This window comes from Chiloscyllium punctatum, chromosome 4 (genome assembly GCF_047496795.1).
Source record: "Chiloscyllium punctatum isolate Juve2018m chromosome 4, sChiPun1.3, whole genome shotgun sequence".
Classification (NCBI taxonomy): domain Eukaryota; kingdom Metazoa; phylum Chordata; class Chondrichthyes; order Orectolobiformes; family Hemiscylliidae; genus Chiloscyllium; species Chiloscyllium punctatum.
The window spans coordinates 4,946,217-4,958,371 of record NC_092742.1 but is presented as its reverse complement, the minus strand read 5'-3'; the positions used below and the strand labels follow the sequence as shown (position 1 = coordinate 4,958,371).

The following is a 12,155-nucleotide window of genomic DNA, read 5'->3' as shown; positions in this document are numbered from 1 at the left end:
GAACATTATGGGCAATTTAGCATGGCCAATCCACCTAACCTGCACATCTTTGGACTGTGGAAGGAAACTGGAGCACCCGGAGGAAACCCACTCAGACACCGGGAGAATGTGCAAACTCCACACAGACAGTCACCCAAGGGTGAAATCAAACCCACGTCCCTACCAAACCTAGCTGGGAAAGAGTGGTGCTTATGCTGATGACTGCGTGGGGAGGGAGGAAGTGAATTGTGTACATTAGTCCCCCCACACCCATGGGGATTATGTTCCAGGACCTACTGCAGAAGCCCGAAACTGCAGATAGGAGCGAACCCATTGATTTCATTGGGCAACGTAGCTTCCCAGCAGCCTTCTGGTCCCTGGTTCCGGAACGTTCCCTTTTATATGTTCTGGCCATGGTAAACCACGGGTAAATGAAACCATGGAAAATGATTCCACTGAAACTGAGGTTGCCCTGTACATGGAAATAGTATCCAGAGATACAGAGTCATAGTGTCATAGAGATATACAGCACAGAAACAGACCCTTCGATCCAACTCGTCCATGCCGACCAGATATCCCAACCCAATCTAGTCTCACCCTGCCAGCACCTGGCCCTCCAAACCCTTCCTATTCATATACCCATACAGATGCCTTCTAAATGTTGCAATTATACCTGTCTCCACCACTTCCTCTGGCAGCTCATTCCATACACGTACCACCTTCTGCATGAAAAAGTTGCCCCTTAGGTCTCTTTTATATCTTTCCCCTCTCACCCTAAACCTATGCCCTCTAGTTCTGGACTTCTGTTCTACAGGACCAATCTTTATAAATATTTGCATCATAAAGCAACAGACAGGCTCCTGGTGAAGGCTGACTCTCTATGGATGTTTGGGAGTTGAAGCTTTAACATAGAACATAGAACATTACAGCGCAGTACAGGGCCTCCGGCCCTCGATGTTGCACCGACCTGTCATACCAATCTGAAGCCCATCTAACCTACACTATTTCATGTACGTCCATATGCCTGTCCAATGATGACTGAAATGTACTTAAAGTTGGCGAATCTACTACCATGGCAGGCAAAGCATTCCATACCCTTACTACTCTCTGAGTAAAGAAACTACCTCTGACATCTGTCCTATATCTATCACCCCTCAATTTAAAGCTATGCCCCCTTGTGCTCACCGGCACCATTCTTGGAAAAAGGCTCTCCCTGTCCACCCTATCTAACCCTCTGATTATCTTATATGTCTCTATTAAGTCACCTCTCAACATTCTTCTCTCTAACAAAAACAGCCTCAAGTCCCTCAGCCTTTCCTCATAAGACCTTCCCTCCATACCAGGCAACATCCTAGTAAATCTCCTCTGCACCCTTTCCAAAGCTTCCACATCCTGCTTATAATGCAGTGACCAGAACTGTATACAATACTCCAAGTGCGGCCGCACTAGAGTTTTGTACAGCTGCAGCATAACCTCATGGTCCCGGAACTCGATCCCTCTATTAATAAAAGCTAAAACACTGTATGCCTTCTTAACAACCCTGTCAACCCGGTGGCAACTTTCAAGGATCTGTGTACCTGGACACCGAGATCTGTCTGCTCCTCTACACTACCAAGAATCTTACCATTAGCCCAATACTTTGCATTCCGGTTACTCCGACCAAAGTGAATCACCTCACACTTGTCTGCATTAAACTCCATTTGCCACCTCTCAGCCCAGCTCTGCAGCTTATTATGTCTCTCTGTAACCTACTACATCCTTCGTCACTATCCACAACTCCACCAACCTTAGTGTCGTCTGCAAATTTACTAACCTACCCTTCTACGCTCTCATCCAGGTCGTTTATAAAAATGATGAACAGCAGTGGACCCAATACCAACCCTTGCTGTACACCACTAGTAACTGGACTCCAGGATGAACATTTCCCATCAACCACCACCCTCTGTCTTCTTTCAGCAAGCCAATTACTGATCCAAACTGCATTATCTCCCACCATCCCATTCCTCCGCATCTTGTACAATAGCCTACTGTGGGGAACCTTATCGAACGCTTTGCTGAAATCCGTATACATCACATCAACCGGTTTACTCTCATCTACCTGTTTGGTCACCTTCTCAAAGAACTCAATAAGGTTTGTGAGGCATGACCTTCACAAAACTGTGCTGACTATCCCTAATCAAATTATTCTTTTCTAGATGATTATAACCTTTTCCAACACTTTACCAACAACTGAAGTAAGGCTCACTGGTCTATAATTACCAGGGTTGTCTCTACTCCCCTTCTTAAACAGGGGAACCACATTTGCTATCCTTTGTTGGAGATACCTTAATTATCAATAATTAACATTAGTGAGGCAGCCTTCATTATAAAACCATGGGCCCTAGTTAGCTCACAGGACTTCTGTGGCAAGGTAGAACTACTGATACATTCCAGAAGAAACCCCCTTGCCTAACAAACCCTACCCATTATTTATGAGAAAGTTGTCTTTTAAAGAAATCTCAGATATAATAAGCTGACTACCTCGTAGTGGTATAATTTTCCTTTACATGCATTTTCCATTTTACCGCAATCTAAATCAATGTTGTTGTAGGTTGGCATATAGTACTTGTTTACTTTGGCTCTATTCTTGTTAAAAGTCAACTTGTAAAGATGCCAGAGTGAAAGGTGCCCAAACATCCTCAAATAAAACATTATACAAACGCCCATATTAAAACGCACTCATTCTTTCTGATGTGAGCTCTCAATCCTTCGGAATGTGGGCGATGCCAGTATTCAGAGGGAACTGGGCTTCCTAGAGCAAGTGACACAAGTTCAATGTATGTGTGTGCATGTGCATGTGTGAGTGTGCATGTGTGTGTGTGTGCATGTGCGTGTGCACGTGTGTGTGCGTGTGCGCGTGTGTGTGCGTGTGCGTGTGTGTACGTGCACGTGTGTCTGTATGTGAATTTGTGTGTGCATGCATGTGTGTCTGTATGAATGTATGCGTGAGTGCTTGTGTGTGTATACGTGTTTGTGATGTGTGCATGCGCACGTGTATGTGTGCACGCATGTGTGAATGTGTCTATGTGTGTGTGTTCATGTATGTGTGCATACGTGTGTGTGTGTATGCTATTGTGTGTCTAGTGTGTGCACACGTATGTGTGTGCACGTCTGTGTGCACGCGTGTATCTGTATGCGCATGTGCTTGTGTGTATGCACGTGTGTGCGCTTGAGTGTGTGTGTATGCACGTGTGTCTGTGTGTGCGCATGTCTGTGTGTGTGCGCGTGTCTGTGTGTGTCCGCATGTGTGTGCATGCAAGTGTGTGTGCATGCGTCTGTGTGTGTATGCACGTGTGTACATGTGCGTGTCCGTGCCTGTGTGCGCGCGTGTATGTGTGTATGAGCGCGTGTGCGCGTGCATGTGTGTGTATGTGTGTCTGATACAGAGAGAAAGAAAGAGATAGGACAATAAAGAAATTGCTGATGATAAGCTGATAGAGAAATGTCTGCTGGGTAGGTGGCCAATGACATGCAATTCTGGTCTCCTTCCTATCAGAAAGATGTTGTGAAACTTGAAAGGGTTCAGAAAAGATTTACAAGGATGTTGCCAGGGTTGGAGAATTTGAGCTACAGGGAGAGGCTGAACAGGCTGGGGCTGTTTTCCCTGGAGCGTCGGAGGCTGAGGGGTGACCTTATAGAGGTTTACAAAATTATGAGAGGCATAGATAGGATAAATAGGCAAAGTCTTTTCCCTGGGGTTGGGGAGTCCAGAACTAGAGGGCATAGGTTTAGGGTGAGAGGGGAAAAATATAAAAGAGACCTAAGGGGCAACGTTTTCACACAAAGAGTGGTACAGGTATGGAATGAGCTGCCAGAGGAAGTGGTGGAGGCTGGTAAAATTGCAACATTTAAGAGGCATTTGGATGGGTATATGAATAGGAAGGGTTTGGAGCGATATGGGCCGGGTGCTGGCAGGTGGGACTAGATTGGGTTGGGATATCTTGTCGGCATGGACAGGTTTGGACCGAAGGGTCTGTTTCCATGCTGTACATCTCTATGACTCTATGACAAGTGTAAATAGTTGAAAATGGGTTGTCTTGCTGGGTGTAACCCATACAACACATGACCTAGGGGAGTGGGAGAAGAATAATGAACAGGGAGGATGGTGTTCACATTCCAAATTTATTAAGCTCAATGTTGAGACCTGAAGGCTGTGAGGTAACAAGGCTGAAGATGAGGTGCCTTGTTAGAGCACTGCAGAAAGCCTGAAACAGAGATGTTACCCAAGGAACATGGTGGTGTGTTGAAGTACCAGGCAACTGGAAGCTCAGTGTCATTTTTAATGGACAAAATATAGATGTTCTGCAAAATGGTCACCATCTGCATCAAAGAACTGTGGAGCCCAAAGCACTGAAAATAGCTATAGAGAGAGATAGATTTTTCAAATACTGGGGAGTTGAATGCAATGAGGAGATGGCATGAAAGAGGAGTTGAGATTTGCGGTAGATCAGGGTCCTATTCCAATAGAGAATTCAGAAGGAAGTTCTTCATCCAGAGAGACGAGAGAATGAAGAATTTGATACCAAATTGAGATGAGCAGTCAAGATGGTGATGGAGGAATCTGGGATACTGGCTAAAATGCATGATTCTGAGCATATGATTGATTTGTCTGTGGGGCAGCTCTCACTTTTAGCACAATTTTCCAGATGTTAGCTAAAGGAATGAAACAGTGTTAGACGATACCTTGTTGATATATTCATGTAATTAATAATGGTTTTAATATTAAACTATTAACAATTTAATAATTTTTACGGTCACCTTTATTGACACCAGATAACTAAGTTCAAAATCACAAACTACTGTGGTGAGATCCAAACGGTAATCACAAGATTATTAATTCAGGCCACTGGAATTCTCATCCCAAAACAGATTCATTAAGCTCCTATATCCCCAAGCACATGCAGTTCTAATGATCAAGTCATGAGATACAACATACCTGCTATACGACAGTGACTGAATGCAGGATGCATTGACGAAGCTTTCTTGAGAAAACAATGTTGGGTTGTCAATTGCTTCCACACCTTCTGAAGGGCTGAAGAGGAGTTCATTGAGTATGTCCAGAGTGAGATGATAGGGCACTTTCAGCAAATGGAAGACATTCAGGACAGAATACATTACTTCTTCAAACCACTTGAGGTCCAGACATGAAATAACTGAGAGGATCAGAAGCAAAAACAATTGAGTTTGGAAAAATCAAACAAAGCGAAGTTACACACAGTATTTATGCAAATATTCAGGAGCAACTTGATAAGGTTCCACATGTGAGGCTTTTAAAGTTGATAGCTCTCTTAATGTTTAACCTCCCTGCGAATCTTCTTTTTTTTAAACTAATTCATAGGATGAGAGTATCACTGGCTTGGCCATCTCTAATTAACCAGAGGGCAGTTAACAGTCAACCATTGTTGCAGGCCTGGAGTCACGTGTAAGCCAGACCAGGTAAGGATAACAATTTCCTTCCTCAAAGGACATTAGTGAACCTGATGAGTGTTTTCTCCCCCAACAACTGACAATGGAATCATGGTCAACATTAGTGTTTTAATTCCAGATTTATATTGAACTTATATTGGTGGCATTTGAACCCAGTTCCCCAGAACATTACCTGGATCCAACAATAATACCATAACAGGCCTTTGCCTCCTTGCCTCCTCTTTCATAGCTAATAACTCAAGGTTTATCTGATAAGGGTCCATTCCCAAAGTATCAGCCTAGTCATTGTCAACAATCTGTTTTAGTATGGACACTGTTAACAGATAAGTACAATGGGTTTCATACCATATGTCCAACTTAGGAAGGTGCCATACTGGACCTGGTGTGGGGGAATAAGCCTGGCCAGTTGGTTGAAGTTTCAGTAGAGGATGACTTGGGAATAATGATCACAATTCCATAAGTTTTAGAATACTCATGGACAAAGATGAGAGTGGCCACAAAGGAAGAGTGCTAAATTGGGGGAAGATCAACTATACCAAAATTTGTCAGGAGCTGGGGAATATAGATTGGGAATCCCCATTTGATATAGAACAAAGAACCAAGTGCTTGGGAGCCTCCTGTGAAGCGCTTCTGCGATGTTTCCTCCGGCCAACCGCCTAAGCGCCACATACGAAACCACTACAAATGCCAGAGGAAAGATCACAGAAGTGCTTCACAGGAGGCTCCCAAGCACTGAGGATGTCCCCTAGACAGGGGACGAAACGCCTGCAACACAAATTCCCAGCTCGGCGAACAGAACCACAACAACGAGCGCCCGAGCTACAGATCTTCTTACAAACTTTGAACAAAAAACAAAAAAATAAAGAAAATTTCCAGCCCAGGAACAGGCCCTTCAGCCCTTCAAGCCTGAGCCGATCCAAATGTACTGTCTAAACCTGTCGGTCAATTCCTAACCATCTGTATCCCTCTGCTCCCCACCTACTCATGCATCTGTCCAGACGCAGCTTAAATGAATCTACCGGGCCTGCCTCTACCACCTCTGCTGGCAACGCGTTCCAGACGCCCACCACCCTCTGTGTAAAATACTTGCCGCGTGTATCCCCCTTAAACTTTCCACCTCTCACCTTGAAAGCGTGACCTCTCGTTATTGAATCCTTCACTCTGGGAAAAAGCTTGTCTCGATCCACCCTGTCTGTACCCTTCATGATTTTGTAAACCTCAATCAGGTCCCCCCTCAATCTCCTTTTATCTAGTGAAAATAAACCTAACCTACGCAATCTCTCTTCATAGGTAGCTACTTCCATACCAGGCAACATCCTCGTAAACCTTCTCTGCACCCTCTCCAAAGCGTCCACATCCTTTTGGTAATGTGGCGACCAGAACTGTACACAGTATTCTAAATGAGGCCGAACCAATGTATTGTACAATTTTAACATGACTTGCCAGCTCTTATACTCAATACCCCATCCGATGAAGACAAGCATACTATATGCCTTTGTGACCACTCAATCCACCTGTGCAGCAACCTTCAGGGTACAATGGACCTGCACTCCCAGGTCTCTCTGCCCATCAACTTTCCCAAGGCTCTTCCATTCACTGTATAATTTGCTCTAGAATTAGACTTGCCTAAATGCATCACCTCACATTTGTCTGGATTGAAAGCCATCTGCCACTTTTCCGCCCAACTTTCCAGTCTATCTACATCCTCCTGTATTCTCTGACAGTCCCTTATGCTTTCTGCTACTCCACCAATCTTTGTGTCATCTGCAAACTTGCTGATCATACCAACAGTGCCCTCTTCTAGATCATTTATGTATATTACAAACAACAGTGGCCCCAACACTGACCCCTGTGGAACACCACTGGTCACCTTTCTCCATTTCGAGAAACTCCCTTCAACTACTACTCTCTGTCTCCTGTTGCTCAACCAGTTCTTTATCCACCTAGCTAGAACACCCTGCACACCATGTGACTTCACTTTCTCCATGAGTCTACAATGGGGAACCTTATCAAACGCCTAAAGTCCATGTATTTGACATCAACAGCCCTTCCTTCATCTATCAACTTGGTCACTTCTTCAAAGAACTCTACTAAGTTGAAAATCACACAACACCAGGTTATAGTCCAACAGGTTTAATTGGAAGCACACTAGCTTTTGGAGCGACGCTCCTTCATCAGGTGATTGTGGAGGGCTCGATCGTAACACAGAATTTATAGCAAAAATTTACAGTGTGATGTAACTGAAATTATATATTGAAAAATTGATTGTCTGTTAAGCCTTACATCTGTTAGAATACAGTGATGGTTTCACTTCTTTCATATGTAAATCACAAAACTTTTTTTTTAAAACGTTGCATTCTTGGGTTAGCTGTTAACAATGGTGATAGCTAGACAATATATTGAAGGTGTTGGCCCCCTGTGTTCTCTGTCTATGCCATGATGTTTAGATTGATTCTAATCTAAAAAGTGAGATAACAGCGTTTTACATGAATTCATACAGTTTTTGAGCAAAGTACAATGTAACTCTGCAAGTACAAATTCACCCCACAAAATATATGTGTGCATGTGGGTCTTTGTCTGTCTGGGTTGGGGGTTGCGATTGTGAGAAAGTGTATGTGTATGTGTGTGTAGTGAGTGCAGAGTGTCTTAAGTCTGTGAGGGAGTGCACATGAGAGTGTGTGTGTCTGTAAGAGTGTGTGTGGATGTCTGTGTGCGCGTCTGTGTGTATGCGTGTCCGTGTGTATGTGTGTATAGGAGTGCCTGTGTGTGCGTGTGTGTGTGAGAGTGTGTGTGTGTAGGAGTATCTGTGTGTGTGTATAGTGCAATGGTGGTCACCTGTAATGTGACATGAACCCAAGGTCCCGGTTGAAGCCCTCCCTATGGGTACCGAATTTAGCTATCAACCTCTGCTCGGCCACTTTTCTTTGCTGCCTGTCCCGAAGTCCACCTTGGAGGATGGTCACCCGAAGGTCTGAGGCTGAATGTCCTGGACCACTGATGTGTTCCCCAGCTGGGAGGGAACCGTCCTGTCTGTTTATTGTTGTGCAGTGCCCATTCATCCGTTGTCATAGCCTTTGCTTGGTTTCCCCAATGTACCATGCCTCCGGGCATCCTTGCCTGCAACGTATAAAATAGACAATGTTGGCTGAGTCACATGAGTACCTGCCATGTACAAGGTGGGAGGTGTTCCCACGCGTAATAGTGGTATCTATGTCCACACTCTGACACATCTTGCAGGTCCACCGTGACAGGGTTGTATGGAGTTGTCCTGAGAGCCGGGCAGCTTGCGACGAACAACGATCTGTTTCAGATTTGTTTGTTTAAAGGCAAATAGTGGAGGTGTGGGGAAGATCTTGGTGAGGTGCTCATCCTCATTGATACTGTGTTGCAGGTCATGAAGAACATGGCCTAATTTTTCAGCTTCTGGGAAATACTGAACTATGAAGGGTACCCTGTTGGTTGCAGCACGTGTCTGTATCCTGAGGAGGTCATTATGGTTCCTTGCTGTGGCACATCGGAACTGGCGGTTGATGAGTTGAGCATCGTACCCCGTTCTTGTGAGTGCATCCTTGAGTACTTCCAAGCGTTACAGTGTGATGCTGAGGTGTCCATCCTTGATGGAGACGCATGTGTCCAAGAATGAGACAGATAATCGAGAGTAGTCCATGGTGAGTTTGATGGTGGGATGAAACTTGTTGATATCACTGTGTAGTTTTATCAGTGACTCCTCGCCATGGGTCCAGAGGAAGAAAATATTGTCAATGTACCTGGTGTACAATGTTGTTCGTTGTTCGTAGCAAGCTGCCTGGCTCTCAGGACAACTCCATACAACCCTGTCACGGTAGATGCTGCAAAACGTGTCAGAGTGTGGACATAGATACCACCATTACGAGTGGGGACTCGTCTCACCTTGTACATGGCAGGTACTCATGTGACTCAGCCAACGTTGTCTATCTTATACGTTGCAGACAAGGATGCCCGGAGGCATGGTACATTGGGGAAACCGAGCAAAGGCTGCGACAACGGATGAATGGGCACCGCACAACAATCAACAGAAAGGAAGGTTCCCTCCCATTTGGGGAACACTTCAGTGGTCCAGGACATTCAGCCTCGGACCTTCGGGTGACCATCCTCCAAGGTGGACTTCGGGACAGGCAGCAAAGAAAAGTGGCCGAGCAGAGGCTGATAGCTAAATTCGGTACCCATAGGGAGGGCCTCAACTGGGACCTTGGGTTCATGTCACATTACAGGTGATCACCATTGCACTATACACACACACACACACGCGCATTCCTATACACACATACACACGGACACGCATACACACAGACGCGCACACAGACACCCACACACACCCTTACAGACAGACACACTCCCACACTCTCATGTGCACTCCCTCACAGACTTAAGACACTCTGCACTCACTACACACACATACACATATACTTTCTGACACTCACAACCCCCAAACCAGACAGACACACACACACAGACAGACAAAGACCCACATGCACACATATATTTTGTGGGTTGAATTTGTACTTTCAGGGTTACATTGTACTTTGCTCAAAAACTGCATGCATTCATGTAAAACTCTGAGCTCAAAAACTGCATGAATTCATGTAAAACGCTGTTATCTCACTTTTTAGATTGGAATCAATCTAAACATCATGGCACAGACAGAGAACACAGGGGGCCAACGCCTTCAACATATTGTCTAGCTATCACCATTGTTAACAGCTAACCCGAAAATACAACTTTTAAAAAAATAGGGTTTTGTGATTTACACATGAAAGAAGTGAAACCATCACTGTATTCTAACAGATGAAAGGCTTAACAATCAGTTTTTAAATATATAATTTCAGTTACATCACACTGTAAATTTTTGCTATAAATTCTGTGTTAGGATTGAGCCCTCCACTATCACCTGATGAAGGAGCGTCGCTCCGAAGGCTAGTGTGCTTCCAATTAAACCTGTTGGACTATAACCTGGTGTTGTTGATATTTAACTTTGTGCACCCCAGTCCAACACCGGCATCTCCAAATCATGTCTATTAAGTTGGTAAGGCACGATCTCTCCCGCACAAAACTATGTTGCCTATCACTGATAAGCTCATTCTTTTCTAAATATAAATAGATCTTATCTCTTAGTACCTTCTCCAGCAACTTCCCAACCACTGACGTCAGGCTCACTGGTCTGTAGTTACCCGGAATATCCCTACTACCCTTCTTGTTCAGGGGGACAACATGAGCAACCCTCCAGTCCTCCAGCACCTCACCTGTGTTTAAGGATGCCACAAAGATATCTGTCAGGGCCCCAGCTATTTCCTCTCTTGCCTTCCTCAGCAACCTGGGATAGATCCCATCCGGTCCTGGGGATTTGTCCACCTTAATAACCTCTAGAATACCCAGCACATCTTCCCTACTTATATCAACGTGATCCAGACTAATCAAACTTCTATCTCTAATCTCAAGATTCATCATGTTTCTCTCCTCAGTGAACACTGATGCAAAGTAATCATTCAGAATCTCACCCATTCTCTCAGGTTCGGCGCACAGCCTTCCTTCTTTATCTTTTAGTGGACCAATCCATTCTCAAGTTACCCGCTTGCTTCTTATATAAGAATAAAATGCTTTGGGATTCTCCTTAATTCTGCTTGCTAAAGCTATCTCGTGACCCCTTTTCGCCCGCTTGCTTCCTCGTTTAAGACTTCCTACTCTTCCGATATTCCTCCAGGGCCCGTTCTGTTCTTAGCTGCCTAGACCTTACTTACGCTTCCCTTTTCCTCTTGGCTGGTCATACAATTTCTCCTGTCATCCACGGTTCATGAATCTTGCCCTTCCTATCCTTTGCCTTCAACAGGATATGCCTATCCTGCATTGCCGTTAATCTACCTTTGAAAGCCTCCCACATCTCAAATGTGGACTTCCCTTCAAATAGCTGTCCAGTCCACATTTCCCAGCTCCTGCCTAGTTTTGATATAATTGGCTTTGGCCCAGTTTAGTACTCTTCCCTGAGGACCACTCTCTTCTTTATCTATGAGTATTCTAAAACTTACAGAATTGTGGTCACTGTTCCCAAAGAGATCCCCCACTGCAGCTTCTATCACCTGTTCTGGCTCGTTCCCCAGTACCAGGTCCAATATGGCCCCGTCCCTCATCAGACTATTGACAAACTGCTCTCGAAAACTCTCCTGGACACTTCGTACAAATTCTGCTCCATCCAGATCTCTGACGCTAAGTGTACACCAGTCAATGTTAGGAAAATTAAAATCTCTGATCACCACTACCCTATTTCCTCTTCATCTATTCATAATCTGTTTACCTATTTGTTCTTCTACCTCACGCTCACTGTTGGGAGGTCTGTCATACAGCCCCAACAATGTAACTGCACCTTTCTTATTTCTCAGCTCCACCCATAATGCCTCACTACCCAAGACCACCATAGAGTCCCCCTTTAGCACAACCGTGATATCGTCCCTGACCAGCAATGCAACTCCAGGTCCTCTTTTACTTCCCTCCCTGTCCTGTCTGAAGCATCTATATCCTGGAACATTTAGTTGCCAATTATCATGCCCTTCCTTCAACCAAATCTCTGTGATGGCAATAATGTCATACTCGCAGGCACCAATCCAAGCCCTAAGTTCATCTGCCTTACACATTATACTCCTTGTATTAAAGTAGATACATTTCAGGCCACCAGTTCTTTT

The 12,155-nt window shown here is 44.7% G+C and overlaps 1 protein-coding gene across 1 annotated transcript in view; it reads right to left on the bottom strand.

Annotated features, from left to right (window-relative positions):
• Nucleotides 1-12,155, bottom strand: part of noxred1 (NADP-dependent oxidoreductase domain containing 1) — a 73,366-nt gene that overhangs the window by 6,154 nt on the left and 55,057 nt on the right. Inside the window, exon 5 of the mRNA XM_072567987.1 lies at nucleotides 4,955-5,171. Coding sequence (XP_072424088.1) covers nucleotides 4,955-5,171 — 217 coding nt within the window. The remainder of the gene's footprint in view (nucleotides 1-4,954; nucleotides 5,172-12,155) is intronic.